The sequence below is a fragment of the Mirounga angustirostris genome, unplaced genomic scaffold, assembly GCF_029215605.1.
Source record: "Mirounga angustirostris isolate CCGP_5_RB_7025 unplaced genomic scaffold, mMirAng1.0.hap1 SCAF_1, whole genome shotgun sequence".
In the NCBI taxonomy this organism is placed as follows: domain Eukaryota; kingdom Metazoa; phylum Chordata; class Mammalia; order Carnivora; family Phocidae; genus Mirounga; species Mirounga angustirostris.
Genome location: NW_026991709.1, coordinates 25,939,326 through 25,962,905, shown reverse-complemented (window position 1 = coordinate 25,962,905; position 23,580 = coordinate 25,939,326). Strand labels below are relative to the sequence as shown.

The 23,580-nt window shown below is 37.7% G+C and overlaps 1 protein-coding gene across 4 annotated transcripts in view; it reads right to left on the bottom strand.

The window, feature by feature from the left end:
* Window positions 1–356: 356 nt before the first annotated feature.
* The window catches only part of CUNH21orf91 (chromosome unknown C21orf91 homolog), a 40,735-nt gene continuing 17,511 nt past the window's right edge, over window positions 357–23,580 (bottom strand). For 3 of the 4 annotated variants that reach the window (XM_045902630.3, XM_064579959.1, XM_045902633.2), the window contains exons 3-5: window positions 15,940–16,476; window positions 14,211–14,273; window positions 8,271–13,044 (exon numbers count right to left, since the gene is read on the bottom strand). In XM_045902630.3, the coding sequence (XP_045758586.2) occupies window positions 12,878–13,044; window positions 14,211–14,273; window positions 15,940–16,476 (767 nt within the window). In that variant the 3' untranslated portion in view covers window positions 8,271–12,877. Of the gene's footprint in view, window positions 484–8,270; window positions 13,045–14,210; window positions 14,274–15,939; window positions 16,477–23,580 lie in introns of those variants that run through there. The other variant, XM_064579972.1, reaches the window with a different exon arrangement.

Here is a 23,580-nt window from a genome sequence, read left to right as displayed (position 1 = left end):
CCCTGTGTTTTCCTCTCCTGGTTTTTTCTGTGGTCCATCAGAGTGAAGAAATATCCTACAGAAATATCCTTGACAGAAGATCTTGTGTGATAGAAATAAAAACTAGGAGCCCAGGTTCAGGTGAGGACTCTGGAAATGCAATCAGGAGATTTGGGATTTGGTCCTTGCCTTTGTGGCTAATAAGCTCTGTAGAATGTTTGGAAGTTTCTTAAGTGCTTTAGGCCACTTTAGGAGGTGAGACTAGATCAGCAGTTCCTACAGCCCTTTGTAGGTACCCCGGGGCTGTAGTCACTCAGAGCTGACCTACAGCTTTGGTGCAGGTGATAGTTCGGGGGAACCGGCGGCATAGTCACTGACAAGGATGTGAAGGAAGCTTTGCTCCGAGAATCTCCATGGTCTTTCACGCAGAACAGTGGCAGCATCTCTACGTTCATATGTTACAATTTATGTTCTTCAAGGATCTTTTTGTTTTGAAGGGCTCTCCTACAATAAAATGAAATCAAATCAAATCAAAGCTTTGAGACTCTTGAAGGCCCCTTTAGTGCCACATGTTTAGTGGTTTCCTATGATATTTATGTATCTCCCAGGCTGGGTCACTTTGTTCCCGGACATGAGACCAGGCTGTGTCCGTCCGAGACCGAAATTCCCTCCATACTTTGATAAAAAGCAGGGTAGCCCAGCAGGATGTGAACTTCTATTTGCTGGCGCTTTGTTCACACAGGTATGAAGATGAAAAGAGAGGGAGGTAGCAAAGGAAGCATGGTTTTCTATGTCAGTCGCTCTACTCCCCCTGCATTTCCTTTTCTGTTAAGGGAAACTCCCCCAATCTCTCTGAAGAGCAGTAGCAGTGCCCAAGGCCCCCACATTTTTTTCTGGTGCTTTTCTGAAAAGCAGCGTGGCAGCAACTCAGCAGGGGAACCAGATGCTGCATTTTCTAGTCTCAGAGCTATCTGATTAGGACAGAAAGGAACAAACTCCCCACAGGGAGGTCACCAGAAACTTAGTGATTTACCCCATTAATTGTGGGGAGCACTAGGACTCTTCTACCCCCAGGACTAACTAAATTTATTTCAAAAATGTTTGCTTTGGAGTAGTGGTGGTTGAGATTTGGTGGTATCTTTCTCTGATACAAAATAACTCTCTAGAGAATGATTTGTGTGGTGGAGGTAGGAGAGAGCAAAGATGATAAGAGATGTACAAACCAACATTCAATATTCTAAAACCTTCAACAATTTACCTAACATTATTGGGTATTGAGTCTACTAGGGGCTACATATATCTTTTACTTTTTGTAGAACACTCAGTTTTCAAATAATTTAAGACCAACACCAGATTAAGAGGAAATATATTGGTAGATAACTGTCTTTGTTACTCAAAAGATTATTTAAGAAATAATGAAAAGTTGTTCCTCCAATCCCTCTTAGAACACATGGAAATACTCAGTAGAAGAGCTTGTTGAGTGCATTTCCTTCTCTGGAGATCACAATCTAAGCTGACCGTTTTGGGGGAACTGCTGCTTAGCGGCACCTGCCTGGATGAGGTAATGTCAGATCCACGGTTTTCAGACTTATCAAATGCATGGAGTATTAAAATAAAATGAAAAATAGTGACCAACTATGGTTCAATGGTTGAATTTATGTGTCAACTGGACTAGGCTATGGTGCCCAGTTGTTTGGTCAACACCAGACTAGGTGTTGCTGTGAAAGTATTTTTTGATGTGGTTAATATTTAAATAAGTAGACTTTGAATAAAGCAGACTCCATAGTGTAGGTGGGCCTCATCCAATCAGTTAAAGGCCTTGAGAGAAAAGACTGAGGTTCGCTGAAGTGGAGGGGATTCTGCCTCCAGATTGCCTTTGGGTTCAAGACTGCAACATTAAGTCTTTCTGGAATTTCTAGCCTGCCCTACAAATTTTGGACTTGCCAGCACCCACAATTGTGTGAGCCAATTCCCTAAAATCAATCAATCTCCTTTCTGTGTATGTGTGTGTGTGTGTGTACATATATATACATAATACATATTCATACACATACATACATATATACATATTTATACAAATATGAATGGATACAATATATATTAAACATACTGGTTTTGTTTTTCTGGAGAACACTAAGTTAAACCCCAACATAAGATTGTGGTTTTAATTTTTTACCAAATAAGGACTCAAAATTAAACAAATAAATAAAAAACAAACTACCATCTACTGCCACTATCACATTTTGAAAGAAAGAACAATTTTCCACTCCCATTATAGGACAGCTATAATCTCAGGATACATGGCAGTTCCGCTGTTGGAATACATGATGTTCTACTACACGGATTATCACACTGCTTGACATTTTCATTTTCCATGCACAGGTGCAAATGCCCGAGCCAGGTATCGGGACCTGAGCTGCAGGCAACCCAACTTCTGATTGTGTGGCAGAATCATCCCACTGTTACTCCTAAGAGAAATAATTTTCCCTGATATAAGTCTATGGGAGAGTAATAAGGTGTCAAGACTTACAGTCTTTTTTTTTTTTCCCTTTCTCCAGACAGTACATAGAGAATCGTATAGCTGTTTATGAGCCAGGTTGATTCTGCTGTCTTTTCTTTTTTGTCACAGATGATCATAGAAATATCTTGCTGTAAAATCACCTCACAGTTTCTTCTTAAATGAAACCACACTTCCTTTATGTTCTTTTCAGCTCATTTCTGCTGTTCATGCCGGGGGCTGGGGAGATTTTCCTCGCAGGCTTCTTAAAATTTATGATCCTTTTAGGGTATGGGCTGGCAGTTCCCCTAAAGAGCACCGAGTTCATTGCCACTCTTCCCAGATGAGAGCACAGAGGCTAAGAGAAGAGAGGTAGAGCGGTGCCCAGCAGTGACCAAGGAGGGTTAAAACCCAAGTTCTCGAATGCAGTGTAGCAATGGCCTTCCTCTTCAGAACTTCCTCTTCTGCCTCCATCACTTCCCATTCTGTTGCCTCTTTTCCCTAGAAGTGCCCCCCTCTTTTTACATTGCCTTCTCTTTGCTTCGAAGTTACAGATCTGAAACTGTGTAGCTACGCCTTGGCTTTGCTTCACATTCTGTATACCGACTAGCTTCTAATAAGCTGCTTTTTTGTGGGTTAGACACGTCCCACTTCCCTCTGCTGAAGCTTGATAACCAACTGACCTAGAAGGGCTTGGCCTTCACAACGGTCTTAGTCCACTCTTCAAATGAAAAGAATTGCTCGAAAATTTTGCTTGAGTTAAAGCTACAGAATTCATTTTTTCCTGCAACACACTATTTGTAGTAGCTCTTCAAATTTCTCTTTTTTCCTGTGTTTGAAATTTTATGTCTTGGGTAAAGTTTTTGTGAATTTCCTTTTTGAGCCACAAACTTATCTGAGTTTCAGATTTCGATTTTCAGTAGTGATTTCAGTTTAGTTTACTCCAACTGCAAAAACAGTCCTACTCTGTATTTACAGCAACAAAATCTGAATGCAAATGGAGAAATTCAATCAATGGCAAGTCATGGACCCCAATCTCTATTTCTTCTAAACAGTCTGGCAGGCCTGTCTCTTGCAGCCAGGACCTCTCTCACTCCTCAGAAAGCATCTATTTAGCACTTCACCACTTCTGAGCCTCTGACCCCATCATCTTTTCCTTTTCTCTCAAAAAAATAGAATCAGCCAGGTGGGGGCTTTTCTCAGCTTACTCCCTTAAACACATTCATCTGCAGTTTTGCCTTCTCTCCAATGTGAAAGCCTGAGATGATCCTAAACTTCTTCAAAGACAAACCATTCTAGATGTGCTATTGTGTTCTGCCTCTTCAGTACTTTACTCCTTTTATGATGACTACTTCTCCATCTGTAGTCTTTCCACTAGATCTGTCCTTAGTATTTATGCATGATCAAGTACTTCTTGACTTAAAAACATAACCTTGGGTCCACATCCAGACTTCAACTTCATTTATGGTTAAAATTCTTAAGAGATCACACCCCAGGTCCACTACCCTCTTTACTCACACTTCAATTCATTTTGATCTACCTTTGCTCCTATAGGTCCATTAAAACTGTTCTCATTGAATTTTTGGTTGCTAAATCCAATGGACATTTTTCAACCCTTATCAACTTAACCATGGGGTGGACTCCTTTTCAGTTGACCAAGAAAGTCTTGTTGGCTTTTGTATCCCTTGGCCCAAAGCCTCCAGGTCTTGTAAGAGTTCCTGGCGCTTAACCAAGTCTCAATTTGATGAAAAAAAAAATTTTTTAATGGGAAATAGGAGCCAAATGGTGAAGGCTTTTAACACTGAGGTCTGAGAATTAATTTTCATTTTATGGACAGTGGTCATCTAGAAAAGTATGAGCAGGGAAGTAATATTATCACATCATTTGGGAAGTAAACTCTGGGGCAATGGATGGTTTAGAGCAGTGGTTTGTGAAGTGCTATGTAGACCAGCAGCATCAGCATCACCTGAGAATTTGTTAGATAAAAGTTTATAGGTCCCACCCCTGACCTATTGATTCAGAAACTCTGGAGGTGTGGCCAAATGATGTTATGTCTCATGAAATTCAGAAGAACCAGTGGTTTGGAGAAGAAACAGAGACAGAACAAGTGTGAGTTATCAAAGGCCTGAAATGGTCATGGAGGTGTTGTGAAGAGTGGGATACCAGGAGAAATGTATTCAATCACTGGATGAAGGCCTTAGGCATTTTTTGGATAACAACTGATTTACTCTTAGAGAACATGCAATCCTAGTGCTGCCTCTGAAGTCTCATTCGCATATTCATTCAACACATGCTTACTGGGCTGAAGGTCATTTAGTATTAACAGGGAGCACATGGACAAAAGCCCTGAGCTAAAGTTATGATCTTCACTGTTTCTCAAAGATCATCTTTTCCAAGATCCCGCTAGATACAAACTGTGAGCACTTTCAGTAATTAGTGGAGAACAGTGAGAGGTTCTCTGATGTCACCGCAAGTCTGAACAATGAACATGTTTTAACAGGAAAACAGACATCCACATTACCAAAAGGTTTATTTTCTTTTCAGAATTTTCCCATTTTCAGTTGACCCAACAGGCAGACCATGTGGTCCTAAGGGCTCTCAGCAGTTCACTTTTAGGAACCAATTTTGTTAAGATCTCAGAGCAAGAGAGCATTGGACATGGACCCAGTGGATGAAGTGAGGAGTAACTGAATTCTCAGTTACAAACCAGGGAAAGCAACTAGTTGACTTAGGCTGAAAAGGAATTTATTCAATGGGCAGAGAGCACCCAGAAAGCTTGGAAACCAGCAGGAACAAAACCTACAAGATTCATGGGCAGATTTACACAGAGCAATGGCTCCTCAATACCAGGTGCCAGGAGCTTACCTGCTGCCCCTACTCGGTATTGGATACTGGATGTTTCTCCTATTGATGGACACTGATGCTCTCAAGATGGATCCTCCCCTACCCCGATTCTGTTTTGCCGATCAAGGTAGGGTGTCTCAGATGCAAGAGAGGTTGGGATTAAGTGTTTGCTTCTAGAGGTAAAGGTGGTTTGTGCCTTCTGAACACAGGAATGGAATTCAGATGCAGAGCACCAAAAAAAAAAAAAAAAGAGAGAGAAAACCACTAATACAAACTTGCAAGTTGTGTAATTTAAGATCGTAGTGATCTAAGATGCCATCTAGATCAGATCCCAGAAGTAAAACCTTTTATGAATAACTCAGAATACCAATATATGTGATATAAAAAGGACATTATTCTGCATGCTGCTCTCCCTCCTTTCTATCCTACACATGTACACCTACTTGCTAGGCTCTAAGATAACCTGCAAAGAATTCCAGGCCCTATAAGGACATTTATTTATTTATTTTAAAGATTTTATTTATTTGACAGAGAGAGACACAGTGAGAGAGGGAACCCAATCAGGGGGGAGTGGGAAAGGGAGAAGCAGGCTTCCCGCGGAGCAGGGAGCCAGACGCGGGGCTTGATCCCAGGACCCCGGGATCATGACCTGAGCCGAAGGCAGATGCTTAACGGCTGAGCCACCCAGGTGTCCCCCTATAATGACATTTAAAAATGAGGGAGAACAAATCATTTTATAAGTAGTTTGAAAATTCCCATGAAGGCTTGGGAACTGGGCAGGAACAAAGGTGATAAAGGAGCAGTAGGCTTGCATTTTACCCACTCTTTGCTCTGGCTCCGTGAATTCAGGCTTAGAAAAGTGAAGTGACCAATTTCCCTTAACATCACAAAGTAGTTAAAGCTAGACAGGAGAACAATGTTATTTGTGGTCTGGTGCTCTTTCGTACTTTCTCCAAACCAGATTCTCTTGGTCTTCATTGCCTCCTCTGGAAAACAAAGTGGTCTTAGACTGTTAGACATTCAAAAGACCTTCAAGGATGATTACTGTTCTCTTAGCAACCCATTAAATGTTCCAGTTCTCCAACATCCCTTGTTTTGTATTCAGCCTCTTATCTTTTGTACAACTGTCCTTGTTTCCTAGTTTTAAGCTATCACAAAAGCATATACATTACTTTAAAAATCATTTGTGGGGAAAAATAGTAATGTAAATAGTCGGATTCATGATGCTAACCACAAGTGACCTTGCATACTTTAACTTCTATTTTTTTTTTAAATTTATTTCTTATGTAACCTTCCAGGGTTTCATTATGCAAACAATAACAAAGATATTTATTTCCCCTCTATACTCTAATTTTTTTTTTTTTTTTTAAGATTTTATTTATTTGAGAGAGAGCGAGCATGAGCAGGGGTGGGGGAGGGACAGAGGGAGAGAATCTCAAGGAGACTCCACACCCATCACACAGCGTGCAGCCAGACTCGGGGCTCAGTCTCATGACCCTGAAATCATGACCTGAGCCGAAATCAAGAGTAGGATTTTTTTTTTTTTTAATATTTTTTATTTATTTGACAGAGAGAGAGACAGCGAGAGCAGGCACACAAGCAGGGGGAGTGGGAGAGGGAGAAGCAGGCCTCCTGTCGAGCAGGGAGCCTGATGTGGGACTCGATCCCAGGACCCTGGGATCATGACCGGAGCCGAAGGCAGACGCTTAACGACTGAGCCACCCAAGCGCCCAAGAGTAGGATGTTTTAACTGACTAAGCCACCAGGTGCCTAACCCCTTCCCTCTATACTATATATGCTGTTCTGTATTTTGATTTTTTTCACCTATTGTATTTTTTTTTTTAATTTTTTTTTTTTAAAGATTTTATTTATTTATTTGAGACAGAGAGAATGAGAGACAGAGAGCATGAGAGGGAGGAGGGTCAGAGGGAGAAGCAGACTCCCCGCAGAGCAGGGAGCCTGATGCGGGACTCGATCCCGGGACTCCAGGATCATGACCTGAGCCGAAGGCAGTCGCTTAACCGACTGAGCCACCCAGGCGCCCTTACCTATTGTATTTTTTTAAGATTTTATTTACTTAGAGGGAGAGAGAGAAAGAGAGCGAGAGCACAAGCAGGGGGAGTGGCAGAGAGAGAAGCAGGCTCCCTGCTGAGCAAGGAGCCCGATGTGGGACTCGATCCAGGACTTGGGATCATGGCCTGAGCTGAAGGCAGACGCTTAACCAACTGAGCCACCCAGATGTCCCTAACTTCTATTTTTAATTTTCTTTTCAGAGCCAATTTAAACATATTCGCAACAGCTTTATTCATATTAGCCCCAAACTGGAAACAATTCAAATGTCCATCACAGATGAATGGATAACAAGTTCTAATACATTCCTACAATAAATGAACACGTCAGAAAAAAAAAAGAGGGCACAAACTAGTGATCTTTGTGTTACTATGGAAGAATTTCAAAGCATCCAGTAGAGTGAAAAAAGCCAGAGGCAAGTGACTATAGTATATCCTCTATGATAATATTTATGTAAAGTCCCGAAGCAGCCAAATGCAAGTTACAGGGCTAGAAATCAGAACAGTGGAAGGGAAATGGGGAGTCGGGCAGACACTGGCAAGGGACACTAAGGTTGACGGTTAGCCAGTTATGTACATTTGTTAAAACTCAAACACCACACTTAAAATCTGTGTATTTACTGTATGGAAAGTACACTCCAATTTAAAAAGTTGCACAGTTATCTGGTCAGCCACAGGAATCTTATTTCCTGTTTCTGGGCTCTTGGGACACAGGCGGTAATAACTATCAATGAGAGACTTTCACAAAACATTAAGATAAACTGTTAGATAATGATGGTTAAGTATAGATTCCCTAAGCCTGCAAAACCAGACCCGTCTTATAGGTCAAAAAAAAAAAAAAAAAAAAAGTACATTTAAAAATATACACTGAAGCTAACAGATCTAACAAAATATTTATTTTATTGTTGTAAAATTAAAAATAGTAGACAAGCATCATAGTTACAGTTCCAAGGCAGAATACAAATATATAAATTATTGCAATTTTAAAAGAAAAAATTGCCAATGTCTAAAACTCTTTTAAAACCAACTTGTTTTTCACCACTGCAGTTTCATTTTCTTTTTCCAAAGACCCTAGCACAATTCTGTAAAGTAAATTTCTAACAGCAAAGAGAGATCAAGTTCAATGACCACAGTATATGCTACTCAGATTTAAAACAAGGTAAACACACACATACAAACTATAAAAGTAGAGATGATGGCATTTAACAGAAATCACAATGGAACACTTTCTAAACTCTTTTGGAGACAGCAGAATGGAAATAAATATTCTACATGTTTCAAGAAAAACACATTTACTAAAATTCCTTTGGAGGGGTGTGCAGTTGAGGGATGTTCAACGAACACTTTTTTGGGGGGCGAGGGCTCAATATTCATCTTCATGATTTTTTGGTTCTACTTTGGTAAGCTTAAAATTGTGTACTAATTCAGTATGCATTAGTAATTTGGACTCTTTTTAAACTAAAAAGAATAGAGAATGTATACATTACAAACTAGGTGCTAAAAAAATCTTAGTGCTAGGGACTTGTTATGATTGGTTCATACCAAGGTGACCAAATTGCTAAAGGAGTTAGATTAAATTATATCAAGAGCAATTAGGAAGGGATGAAGTGAATGCAGACACTGACGTGTAGGACAAAACCTCGTTATTCCACAGTATGAGAACCCTCCTCCAAGATGCCTTTGCTTGTGCCAGAGCCCTAGTACCTTATTATTCTGCTAAATAAACTCTTTCCCACCCCACCACCACAAAACTTAATGTGGCAAGAATAACCTGTTGAAGGTTTTATCTTTTGATTCTCACCACAAATTTCCTCAAGTAATTATTTCCACCAACCCAAAGTTAAAAATACAATTAAACACTGAAATGAAAATCAATTGCCCTTGCTTTACAGCTGCATCTGAACAAAAGATCTTTAAAAAGTTCGTAGAGTAGTAAACTTTTTATTAAGTACTTAAAAATACTCAAGATATCTTACTTTAGCATAAGCAATATCTCAGTAAATCAGAAAAAAACACTATAAGAACTTTACATTGTACCATTTGAAAATTTTCATGTCACAACCTAATTTTAAGGTCACCAACTGAACCTCCTTCTAAGCTACACAAATAATTTCTTTAAAAGTTCTTAAGTTTAGAGCATATACATTTTGAATTGCATTTTTACAATATTTAATAACACAAGCAGATTTCTTCTAAAACAAAACAAACCAAAATAAAACCAAAACTGGTAAACATCAACACACACAAATAGATCTTCAAAAATTAATTTAAAAAAACCCAGCAAAAACTGACAAGCTTCAACAGTGTAAACACCAAGGTAAAAATATGTATCAACAAAACAAGTACTTTAAAACCATTTTCAGTGGTAAAGAATGTGATCAGATGAAAAACCCAAGAAATTTCAAGATGCCTGTCGAGATCCCAACAAAATAGAATATATTTTGACTATATTTTTGAAATCACTTTCCAACATGAATTTATTTTAAAAATAATTCTCAAGTGTATACAAAAATGGGCACTTTGTGGTGAAATGAGCATAAAATTTGAAGAACTAAGAACATTTCTTTGCTCCAATATCTAAGGAACTACATGATGGAACAAAACGCCACTATTCTGCTCTCTGCATCACCTGTTACTGGGTCCTAAGTGCATGCCTTATTTTTTTCCTTAAAGAAAAAAAAAAAAGACTAATTTGGATATTAAATGCTATGATCAAAGGAAGACAATCTCAAATTAGAATAGATTTTTAGCTTAATTAAAAGTCTGAACAAATTTGAAAACTTTAATCTTGAAAGTGAATAGTCTCGTGTGATCAAAATTGCTTTTGACTTCAAATTGATTTTTTTAAACTCAGTTTGTCTAATTATGAAATCTAACATGAAAAAACATTAGTCTTATTTCACTCCCCTTAATCATATAAGCTCTGAAAATGTTAGTAACAGCTGATAGGCAGTCTTCTCCCTTTTGCTGTTTCTGAAACTGATGGCATGTATGAGATTTTCTTCTAAACTTCCTCAAAAAGTACTAACAACTATACAGAAGAATAGCCAAGTATGGTAACCAATATTTGTAGTATTTCATCTTCTCTCAAGATGGAACTTCATTCTGTCCCTTATTCTTATTTTAGCGTATAAAATAATTGCATATTCAATCAAGAAAACTAACATAGGAATCAGTTTACCAAATAGTTGGATAAACTGCTGTACAAAATCCTTCAAGAAAAAATTCTTTTACTACAATATTCATCCAAATAAAGTACTAATGTGAGTACCAGCACCACAGATATTTTTTTTTACAGCACCTTTCAAGAGCTTAGGCAGAAATATCTAAACGGAATAAATCAGAATCCAGAATTATAAGACCTTAGTACACGCACCATCCCACCCAATTGTTCCAAACTCAATTAGTAAAGCTACATATTTACCAGAAACAAAGCAAACACTTTTCTTTGGATTAACGCTGTTGCATTTAGGACTGCACCATATGGCTCATACTCTGGAAATATGCTACTACTGATATCAAATGCAACACATCCCAAACTTTTATGACTGTCCCTAAGTGATCTAAATAGAAGCACAAACGTGTGCAAACACACTGGCTAGTAACATTCTTGATGAATTATGCCAAAAAAGAGCAAAGTCAAAATAAAAAATGTGACCTAACAACTAAGCACTTACTAAGATATTTACTGGCATCATCAGGAAATGTCTTTATTCAACTTATAAAGTAAATTTATAAAGATTTTGATATTGCACACATTCAGTTTAAAGCTTATCAAAACTAAGGCAATGCATCCCCACTCCCTGGATTTTAAATTCATTTTGGATGACTCAAAAAATCGACAGAAATTGAAAACATTTTTCAAAAGCTCCAAAACCAGTTATGTCATACTTAAATCAACTGCGGTTATCAATTAATACTCTCAGGCAAATTTAACACATCTTAGCATTACAAAAAGTTGTTTTCTACTAGATAGAGGCATTTCTTTGCTTAGTCAAATACTGTTCCTGTGTTCAAGACTCAAATCTGACCCACGCGGGGGCAGGCTGCCAGATTTAAGACAGAAGTCATTCATATTTTTATGCACGAAGCTGCCAAGCTAATGGGCTTTTCTGCAGATTCTTTCAAGCAAAGGATCTTACCTCATAAATACATTCTAAGTACCAACTAAAAACAGAATTTAGAGCCCATTTTAATTCTGCACTGGTTATAGATTTTACTATGTAATACACTGTTAAAAAACGTATCTAGCTGTTCGAGATGACCTACTAGTTCAAAATTCTTTGGCAACATCACAGGCAACTTCCAAGAATATCCTTTAGAAATGGGCTTATTTTTTTGAACTAGAGTCTTACTTTTCTGTGTCAAGCAGTCTTCTCTTTCCTCCTTTAAATTCTAAAGTTTAGAAAAATACCTCACAATGCCTTCTTTGGGTACAAATTTCAGTGATGCTGCTCAGAGAATTTGGACAGTTTAAGGATTCTTGAACCTGTATCTGAAGCGGCAAACAGAAGAATTTGAAGCTTTTTTCAAAGATCGGACAACAATTCTGCAGCACATTCAATTTGACAGATACTACGTTTGACTTGGAAGTGAGGCTTGACTTACTCTGTCCAAATTCTAACACATCGAAGTCATTAGAATGAAAATAATAATGAAGTAGAAGAGGCTTTTACTTCTATGGAGACAAGGTGACATATGAAAACTAGATTAGCATTTTCTTTCTGAACTCAGAACTGCTTTTGTTAGAAAAAAATAATGTACTTTTTTTTCCTTGGATACTTGCTTTAAAAAGTTATTAATTCCTCTTTCACATAAGAGTTATTAGAAGTCAAAACAATTCAACTAGATAGAGATCTACTCCAAAATACATTTATCTTTGGAAAACAAGATAATAGTAAAAAGAACATATTAAGAGAATAAAATGCAAGGATCTGAAATATGGATGAACATATTCACACAGGAAAGTGTAAATATAATATACAGAGGCATTCAAATACACATTTATAAAGAGAATGGAAAGGTACCTAAAATAGCATTTTTATATATAAAATTTTCATATTAAAATATTGCTCATAATAAATAAGAGGTGTATTATGAATTCCATTTCCCTCTTAAAATTATCTTTAGTAGTTCAGACTAATCTAAGGAGTTTTAAATTTTCTACTGTTTTGACAGGTGAATTACATTAAAATGTTTAATAAAATCACACTGTAACAGTAGTCACATGTGGTAAGTTAGGGAGGGCCATTTAGTAATTATGGGAAGAAAGATTCCCAAAATGAACCAAAATGATTAATCCTAGAAGACTAGAGCGTAACGATCTGCTTTATTTGATGAAGATGTTAGATACTGCCTTCAGCTTTGCAAATTTAATGACCATAAAAAAATGGACCACAACTTTCTTCAACTCCTTCAAAGCTGGCATGTCTGGCAGACCAATAAATGGTAGGGGCATGAGGGCAAAGGACGTAAGTGTAAGTTTAGTTTAATTGTTTATGGGTAGGTGTGACTTCGTTCCTGTTCGCCCCACTTGCAGACATGGTAACTTGGAATAGTTCTTGAGAAGCTGTTCGATGGCAACGTGGCGGACGTGGAGCTCTGAGGCCAAAGAATCTTTTTCTTGCACTTGGTGTGTTAACTCTTCAAAAACTTCTGTAAAGATTTAAAAGGTAGTTGAATACATAAATGGGTTCAATCAGTATCTACAATGGCTTATGGACAGGAAGTGCCCATTAATATCTATGTCTGGAAACCCCTCTAAGAGGCTTTGGAATCAGACTACCTTCATTTCTGAATTCTTGTTCCTACGCTTTTATCAATCTCAGGCAAGTAACTTAAACTACATTTTAATTTCCTCTTATGTATAACCTCAATATTGACAGTAAGCACCTCACAGGCCTACGGTGAGGAGTAAATGAGATCATACCTGTAAAGTACTTTCCACAGAATAAGCACTTGATAAATAGAAGCTGCTATTACTATTATTATTGTTACACTGGCTGTGGAATTAAGGAAGGGGTTATGTAATCCTTAATCTGTTATTAACTGAATGCGTGATCTCCGAAAGCCTTACCTTAATGTCTCTGAAGTGTTTCCTCACCTAAATGGGAATCAAGTACTTTAAAAAAAAAAAGGAAACAATTGGGGAATTTGAGCATTAACTGTTGTTAGTGTTAGCTACTATTTGATGATGTCAGAAGAATTACGAGCTGTTTTTCTTTTTTTTAAGGTGTGATAATGAGGTTGTGATTACCTTAAAAAAAAGTTATGTTTTAGAGAAAACCCTGAAGTATTTGTGGACAAACAATATGTTGTCTGGAATCTGTTTCAGAATAATCCAGCTGGGGGTGGGGGTGAGGTGAAAGGAATGGGTGCAAGTAGAGATGAGAGAAAATTAGCTATGCTTTTGATAATAAGTTGAAGCTGGTGAAGATGGGTCAAGGGGTTCACTATACTATTCTCACTACTTTTGTGTTTGAAAGTGTTTATAATTTAAAAAACTCCACAAAACAGGGCTAATACAACCTTGTGGAACTGTCAGGGAGTGCATGCCCAGGTGCCTGGCATAATAAACTGTTAGGATGAGGTAGAGGTTCAGCTCAGAGGTAGAGCTCTCCATTTTTACTGCAACAAGAAAAACTTATTTCCTCTTGATTTCATAAAGACGTTGTTTTCTTATTCTTTTTGCACTGGAAACTCCAATAGGTTCTAATCCCATTTCCAAACTTAAATGCAGATAAAGCTAACAGTGTCCTGTCACAGGGGATTTTCTGTATCAACATTTTCACATGCATAAAACATTGACACTGATTCTTTACCCTGTATTTCCTGTCGGAGCTTTGCTTTCAGTTGCTTTACCTCACCAAGAGTCATCGAATTCACTGAAACATGAAAATATGTTAATTATTACCACAATAACATGGGAAAATAAACCATCTACATCACTAAAACAATATTCTATTTTTATTTTTTTTTAAAGATTTTATTTATTTATTTGACAGAGAGAGACACAGCGAGAGAGGGAACACAAGCAGGGGGAGTGCGAGAGGGAGAAGCAGGCTTCCCGCTGAGCAGGGAGCTTGATGCAGGGCTCGATGTGGGACTCAATCCCAGGACCCTGGGATCATGACCTGAGCCGAAGGCAGACGCTTAATGACTGAGCCACCCAGGCGCCCCTAATTATTTTTTTAAAGATTTTATTTATTTATTTGACAGAGACACAGCGAGAGAAGGAACACAAGCAGGGGGAGTGGGAGAGGGAGAAACAGGCTCCCCGCGGAGCAGGGAGCCCGATACGGGGCTCGATCCCAGGACCCTGGGATCATGACCTGAGCCGAAGGCAGACGCTCAACGACTGAGTCACCCAGGCGCCCCCAATATTCTATTTTTAAAAAAACACTGGCACTTATCTGTCAATATAGTATTCACCAATATTCTAGGACTCATTCATTAACTCCTGCAGGGTAGAGGACATTTTCAAATCCTAACCGCAACCCACAGTAAGAAACATTTTACACCAGTACACCTCCCAGTACACCTCCACCTGAATCAAAAGTTTTGCCAGAGAATACTTAGTATTACGTCCATTGGATTCTCGTTTCCCTTTGTTTCAGTTTTTAAAAAGTGCTAGAAGTCACTACTCATTAAGTTGATTATACTTAAGCACTACATAGTTCATGATGCACAGTGGGAAAGACACAAAAGTACTGTGGAAATAATCTGAAAAACTGATTTGTCTACCTTGTTATGTAACCTTAGATAATTCATATGTAGAATCAAGAAGTTGTATAAAAATACACCCATAGTCCCTTCGAGCTCTAAAATCACTTGACTTAGAGTCAATTAAAATTATCTCAGCTTCTGTGAGTTTTTGCAGAAATAAATGCAAACTGAAAGGCTCACTTTTTCCAACTTTAAAATAAGTGCACACATTACCTCTGTCCTTTAGTGAAATGTCAGATTTTGGCTTTTGAAATGCCACCCCCAATCAGTGTTGTAGGGATGAGGAATGGAACAGTGTGTGTTAGCCAATGCTTGAAGACATACTTCTAAACTATATGAACTCTGAACTTCCTTCTGTTTGTCAATTCCATTAGTTTAATAAATTTAAAATGGCAAAAGATATGATGGACTGTAGAATTCGAATGCTTTATGACATAATGAGGAGTATTTCAGAGAACTGATGGAAAATTTTTTGGGGGGGAGGAGGGGAAAGGGCAGAGGGAGAGAATCTTTTTGGGGGGGGGGGCGGGGTGGAGAGACAGACTCTAAAGCAGGCTCCATGCCCAACATGGGCCTGACACAGGGTTCCATCTCACACCCTGAGATCATGACCTGAGCTGAAATCAAGAGTCAGATGCTTAACCAACTGTGCCACCCAGGGGACCCAAGACACCTCATTTTTGCTAGGGTGATCCGGTCGTTTAAATATGCTATAAAAATCTATAATTCTACAGCCAAATTCTTGACATATCACATATATAAAAAATGTAAAAAAACCAAAGCCAACAAAACTGCAATCTTTACCTTTCTCCCCATTTTACTTACATTCCTCTCTGCTGTAACGTGGATGCTGGACCTGGACATTAGCCTCTGGATTAGAGATTATCTCTTCTTTTTTCTGTGGCTGGTTGTGACTATGAGGCCACAATACACTATTGTGGCATAAAGTGGCACCTGAATCTTGCAACATAGCAAGCCCAAAGTCTGTATTTCGCCTCTGCTCCAATATTCTTTGTGAACAGTTCGAGAGACCGCCTGTACTTCCATCTATCCACTTTGCAGAATACTTTGGTACCTGGGAGTCAAACTGTGGGAGTAACTTTTTATCTGGCTTATGCCTGAAATTTAACAAGTGATGCTGGGGATTTTTAGAACATTCGGAATCAGAATCCAGATCCTTATTTTGTGCATACTGTACAATCCAGTTTATCTTCTTACTCAAAATGGTTTTAACTTCTTCATAAGTACTTTTTGAAAGTTTTGATCGAGGACAATCCTGGTTTGCAATCAAATGGTATTTTTCAAAGCAGTCTTTATGGCCCCTTAATGATTTGGTGTGCAAGAGATTCGATTTTGGTACTCCTATAGGAAAAAAAAAAGAAACAGAAGACTTAAACAGTTTGTTTTTTTTAAAAGTTGCAGTAAGAGTATACAAAAATCTTAGTAAAATGCGGATGTCTGTCTGTGGTGGTTTGTAAATTAGAGGAAAAATGCTAAAGAATATTGGTGTTAATAATATAAAATATAGTCTAATAATTTCTGCTTTAATTGAACTACATACTCAGTAAAACTAAGTTCTTATAAATAATAAAGGCCTTTCCAAGGACGTTGGTCCAGAGGCCTGTTATTGCATACAATTTTAAAAAAGTACTACCAAACCAGCAATTTACATTTACAAAATGTTGGCCTTTACAGTATAGTGCTTTCTTCACTAATCCTCCTGAAGTACACACTTGCAAAAATTTCTGTTATAAGGCTCAATAAGAGAAATGCTTGACAATTTTTTTTTCCTAATAAATACGTAGTCAATCATGTTCTTAAATTATTAGTTATGTTTCACTGGGGAAAGATACACCAGAACCAGAAAAATACACATTAATAATAGCCTCAAAAAGTCAATGAACTGGTTAGATTTATTTTATTAAGAAAATGAAAGCATCTAACATGTTTTCACATTTCTGTTTTAGCTTACTAAAACTTTATCAAGATAATTTTATCTTCTAGAAGAAACACATTACACACAATTATTTTTCATACAGCAGTAAATTCAATCCGCTAAGATACAATAACCAGTATAATTCTTTAACTCACAAATGTTTATTACATACCACAAGTAGCGGAAATATTCTTATTTCACTTTTCTATCTCCCAACTTTTTTTTTTTTTTTAAGATTTATTTTATTTATTTTAGAGAGTACGTGAGCGTGGAGAGGGGCAGTGGGAGAGGGACAGGCAGACTCTACGCTGTGCGCAGAGCCCAACACAGGGCTCGATCTCATGACCCTGAGATCATGACCTGAGCCAAAATCAAGAGTCGGATGCCCAAATGACTGAGTCACCCAGGCGCCCCTCTACCTCCCAAGTTTTAAGCAAGCTTAAGTATGTCATTTCAATTGTTTTTTTTTAAATACAGATTATAGAACATTTTCAAAAACACAATACATTTCTTAATACAGAATACATTCATACATTTTGATAAATTCAAGCTGTATTATTAAAGTCAAACAGCAGTGCTTTTATACTGAAGGTCAATAAGGGATGGGGAGCTGAAAATTAATGCCTGCCAGAATTAACCAGTGTAAATCTGCTTAGCTTTGAAAACAGGGTAAGTGGAGAGCCACTCAGGTGCTAGGTTAAAAAAAAATTAGCTGACTCCTCAGAAAAAATTATATTCTGCATTCATCCTTTGTTTTAAAAATTGAAGCTGTAACAATTTTATTAACCAAACTCCAAATCTGGGCCTAATAGTAAGATAATGAAGTATTTGCACTTTAATGGTATTAAATCAGGTATAAAAGTGCTTGTATTAATTTGTTCTAAAACGATGTAATATCAGCCAACGGTGGGACCTGCTGAGTTTGCCAAAACCAGTGCTAAATGGGCTATCGGTTCCTTCCTAAGTAAGCTATGTGAGTACACCTCCTGAGCAGTGATAATGTAATAAGCATATGGGAACAGCTGCTCTCCTGAGGTAAACTCAAAATATCTCAGCCTTATGTCTTCCACTGAGCACTAAAACTGAACTTAAACTGACTTTCATACACATTCTATTTATGCCTTTGCTATTTGTACTGCAGTTTTGTGTGTGTGTGTATGTTTTTTTTACCAGTTATTGTAGGTCAAATTCTGAGCAAAATTAAGGTACTTGAAGTGCAAACTCTCAAAGCTCTACTTGATGACATAGTGTGCGTAAATTAACACAAAAGGAAGTTTACAAATCTTGCTTATTAGAATAAAAACATTAAAGTTTTATTATATATGTTTTAGACCAGAGGTAAGATAAAAAGTAGCTAGTACAAATTACAGACCAAAGAAATAGCTCCAATCTGCTGTCTGATTCTAATACTACTGCTCTGGATAAACAGGTAGGCAGAGAGAACTTGAATTTGCTTATTTTACTAACTGGAAGATCTGTTAAAGAGCTGCCTTATTCCGCAGCCTCCCTTCAGTCTCATTGCCAACATATGGCCACAGCCAATCCCTGAAACAGTCAACGGTCTCGTTAGCCCACTGCCACAGCTCTAATCCATGGAGCAATGATTTAGTTGAATCTAATAAACATAGTAAATTTTAAGTTTCTCCTCCGTCTATATGAAAGGAAGTTCTTTGGAATATAAAAAAGGGTTCTAAATTATGCTAGAGAAATTACTTTTTTGCTGTTAATTTTGTGGGCTTTTGGTATTTATTTAGAAACTTCAAAAACTGTATTGATAAAAAATAAAAAATTATACAAAACGATGAATTTTGTGATATACCCAGAGCTCCAACAGCAGGTCAATAGATGTCTATTTGAAGAATAATGTGGGCTTTTTGAAGTTAAAGATTTTTCTTATCCAATGTTCCTTCATAGTAATTTGTGAAATATAACTTTTCTTTCTTCAAAAATAATTTTTCTTTTAATTTTTACTTAAATCCCCCAATGAATGCTAGGAACCCAGATAAGAACATGATTACATGCATATAGATAATCTTTTGAGATAAACAGCACATCAGAGAACTACAATATTCAATTTGCTGTGCAAATACATAAATGTAACATAAATGTCAGATTCTTTGAGACACTCAGAGGAGAAAAAGTCACCTATAAAAGACATGAAAAAAAGTGGCTCTTCAAACAAACCCTGCCTCAGCGAAATGCCTCTTCCTCCACTCTCAGTACCCAAACCCCAAACCCGCTTCTCCTCCTGAGTCTGGCACCACCAGGTGCTCAAGGAAGAAACCTAGGGGTCCTCCTTGACAGCTCCTCACCTTACCCATCCCAAATGTTTTGCTGTCCATTTTAAAAATTTTTTTCTGCCATAAAATCTAGCAGTACAGTATCCCAAATCCTGCTTCACCCTTCGATCACCGCCCCCCCCAACACTGTCGGGTCACTCCCATCTCCTATCTAGTTCTTACTCTGAGAAGCTTCTTTTAACCAATATACCGGGGTTAGTTGATCAGACCAGACTTCACAAGTGCCTCTTCACTGGTCTTTATCTCCAACCGTAAGTTCTGTGAGAAGGGGACCGTTATCTGTTTTACATGCATCCTCGGCATCATGCCTGGCACATGGTGAGTACTCAAGAAAAACTTGTTAAACGAATAAAGGAAAAACTTAAATTATATATATATATAAAAAAAAAAACCCTAACAAAACTTATTACCAATTATCATTCAAGGTCTACTACAATGAACTTTTGCCCATCCTAGGCAAGGGAGCCAGGCTGTGCAGTTTTGCCAGGGTACTCAGAGGTTAATGAAAGAAAGCCATCTTCCAGTGAAGTTACTCCTGCATTTAGTTTAATGGGCCATTAGTCTGAAGAACTCATGAGTGGCACGGATACAGAGATGGCAATCTTGTGGCATCATTCAATCTGCCAGGCAAAATCATGAACTTCTCCTCAGTTGTATAATTTTAATAGAATTTACATGCAGTGAATATGTAAGAAGGCTGCTTTACGCAAACTGTAGCTCATTAATACCTTTAATTTCTTTAAGCTAACAATTTGAAACTTCACTGAGTTTTAAGGTTCAATTTGAAAATGTTTGTTTTATAAACGTGGTTTAAAATATCCCGCGCAGTAGCAGAGGAAACAAAAAATTCAAAAAGGATAATACACTGACTAGTTCACATATCTGAACAAATTACTTTTTAGTCTGGCAAAGAATGTTGAGTTGTTAATTTGTATCCGCAATATACGTGCCATTTTATAAACTCTTGAAGCAATTTTGTTTTCTTCCACTTCATCAGTTTGAATTATTATAAGAGAAACAACCATTGCTATTATCAGAGATCCCAGTGAGTTTCCCTACTGACTGCAATTTTAATTGCACTTACAAGTATAAACAGCTCTGAGCACTAATTTGTTTCCTCAGCAGCTTTTGAAAGGGAATGAATCTAAATGTAATTAAATGAGTTGATATTTTTGAGGAGCTGAGTTATAAGGAGTTTCCAAACCAGGTCAACAAAAATCGCATTACAACTTCCTTACTAATAAAGGTGAAGGCCAATGTAATTGACATCCTAACTATTAGGAAAACTTCTTTAAAACATACTTCAAAAATGTCCTTGTAAATTTTTTTTGTGATGAGGTCATTATTATTAGAGAACTAAGACTTTAATTGGCAACCATAATTGCTTTTATTAAAGAACTAGTTTCTTCTGGATAGAGGCCATTTAGAAATTTATATAGGCAGTATATTTCTATATGAACAGTGGTATTTTAAAAAGTTAAGCTGTTCCTATTCAATAGTTTTCTTTCTTTTTTATCTTTTCCCACTTTCATCTCTGATTCTGTTATACCATTCTCACATACTTTGAAAAACTTCCCACTAACCCATCTGGCATGCTATCCCCATTTCTATTCTTTAAGTCCCTCTTTAAGATCAATTTACTTTTAAGAAAACTTGGTTAAACCCACAGAAGAGCAAAAACCACTCAAATATAGATTATTTTTTTTTTTTTGTCTACCTACCACAGTGGCCCTTTTAAAGTAAGGATTACTTCCATGCTTATATTTAATCTGCCTTTGTAGTAACATATTTTTTTTTTCCTAATAAGATGATACTCTAAATGGCACTACAAAATGGGCACAAAACCCAAGGCTTAACAACTCCTATTACATGTCCCATCATCCTTGGATTTTACCCCCAGGCTCTTGAAGACCTTATCTGTGATTTGGTGGGAATGATGTAAGCTAAGCAATCTTTTCTTAATGGTCCACCAGCTGGTCCCGTCAAATAGCACACTTCTCAGCCGACTACACTGATGCTACATGGCTTTATGCTTCACACATTCTTGAATCCTATCATCTGGCTGCCTTATGCGTGCTTACTCTCTGTCAATTAGACTTCATTTTGAATTTGATTATTTCATTTCCCAATCAAAGGAGTGGCTTCCCATAATTTGATGCTCCCCAGGCAGGGCACGTCTAATACAACCTGTAGTTGGATGTAAAGCTGTAATACACAGCAGTAGCAGACTGGACAGCCCTAAGAGAGCGTCCACGAGTTACTTCAAACATAAAACAGAGAACTGGCAGTACTGGTTTTCCAAACTGTGGGTTTGTGTGTTCTTTCTTAATATTTAAATAAGGCAAGAAAATGTAGTTATGAATTTAAGTTCCAGGCTGTTAACATGCTGTGAAGAAATTTTAAACATATTGCCTTCAAATATGACCAACATTTGTGCAACGATTCATGCAGTACTGCTTGAAAATCTTTTATATGGAGGCTCACATTTTGCCCAGTTTAAAGAATTTTCCGAGTTCAGGTGTTTTTCTTTATTTGATGATCTTCTCTTGGTTGCTAAGAAAGGGAGGACAAGTACCTGCACGTTTATGTGCTGTGCATCTGAAGAAGTAATCCTGAGCTTATGTGTTCATGGTAAAAACAGGAGGGGAGCTAAACTTTTCGTTGTCCTAAGAAAGACTAAAGGGATTAAGAGGTTACTTCTTTGTGAGGCATTTCTGACCAAGGGAAGAGAGAAAAAGCTCTATCAGCAGAGGTAGCACACCCATAACCATACTGCAGACAAGTTTTGTTTAGCCTATAAGTGTTTGAAAAGAAAAAAAAAAAAATTATCCACTTATAATTTGGTTTCTCTTAAAAACCAAATCAGAAGATCTGGCAGCAACCGGCTAGTCATGAGAAGCAGCTACATCTGAAAAGAGGACAAGTGCTCTTTAATTTAAAACCATTCTTATCATTTCCTTCATGAGTGTGTAGGGCACCTGTGACCTAGCAAGCTGTGCAGCCATGTTGGCTAGCGACACCTGTCACCCATCAAGACTGTGCAGTGATACAAGGTCTGAACCGCTTTGGTATAAAACTGCTTGTTCCGATCATGCTTTTCTTTTTTTCCCCTGTGATGCTTTGACACCAAACTCGACCAGGCTATTCTCCATCTGATGAGCTAGCAGGAGCAGCCAAGCTAGGATTCAAGAAGAGTTATTACTACTGTATCTACTGCCCACCACAGCCACTCAACAGTGGAGGAAGCTCAGATCGTCTATTGTGTCATGGGACTAAAGGTAGGAAATCAAACCAAAGGCCAAGGATAGATAGCTGAAGCACCTGCCTCCTCTCCCACCCACAACAGGCTAGGCTTCTATTTTTCTTGGTTGTCCTATGTGCCTTAGTGAGTACTGTGGTTATAACAGTGTCCTATTCCCTCCCACCCCATGCCTTTAGCTAACTGAGGAGTCACTTAAGAGTGTGTCCTATTCAAGTACCAAACATACTGTTTAAAAGTAATGGGTAATTGCTTATCTCTGCATTTAGCAGATGGAACTGCTGGCAACCACAATAAGACAATATATAGATGGGTTCAGCAACTTGCTTTTCCACATTTTGAGAATCACTGCCCTAAAGAAAGATATGCCAACAGGTGGTCTTTAGACAGCAGAATGCAGCTTAGAGATGTTTATTCCATTCTAAAGTTTTTATGTGTGCTAAGAGAAGGATTAAGCAGTTAAACAGCTTAATCCAGTAAATTAATTATAAGGGAAAATTTTAGTGAGCAAGAGTTCAGAGAGATAATGTTAAAAGATAAACTGCAATCTCCAATAACTAAGGAACTGAGGTCTGGTATTGAAAGGAGATATATAAACTGCAAATGACTTGTTAAAAAGAGAACCGCTCAGTGAAATTTACTTTTTCATTTTAACAGTTGGAACACTGGGGAAACACACCTACATAACAACTATTTATTACTAACCGTACAAAAAATAACAATCCACACTCAATTCTATTCCCTAATTTAGCTACCTGTTTTTTAACTAGCAATGTCCAATAGAACTTTCTGTGATGATGGACAGGTTCTTTATCTGTGCTATCCAACACGGTAGCCACCAGCCACCTGTAGCTATTAAGCATTTGAATGTAGCTGATATGACCAAGGAACTAAAGTTTTAACCTTATCTAATTTTAATTAAGTTTAATGACCACATTGTGGTCAGGCTATCAAATTGGACAGGGGCAGTT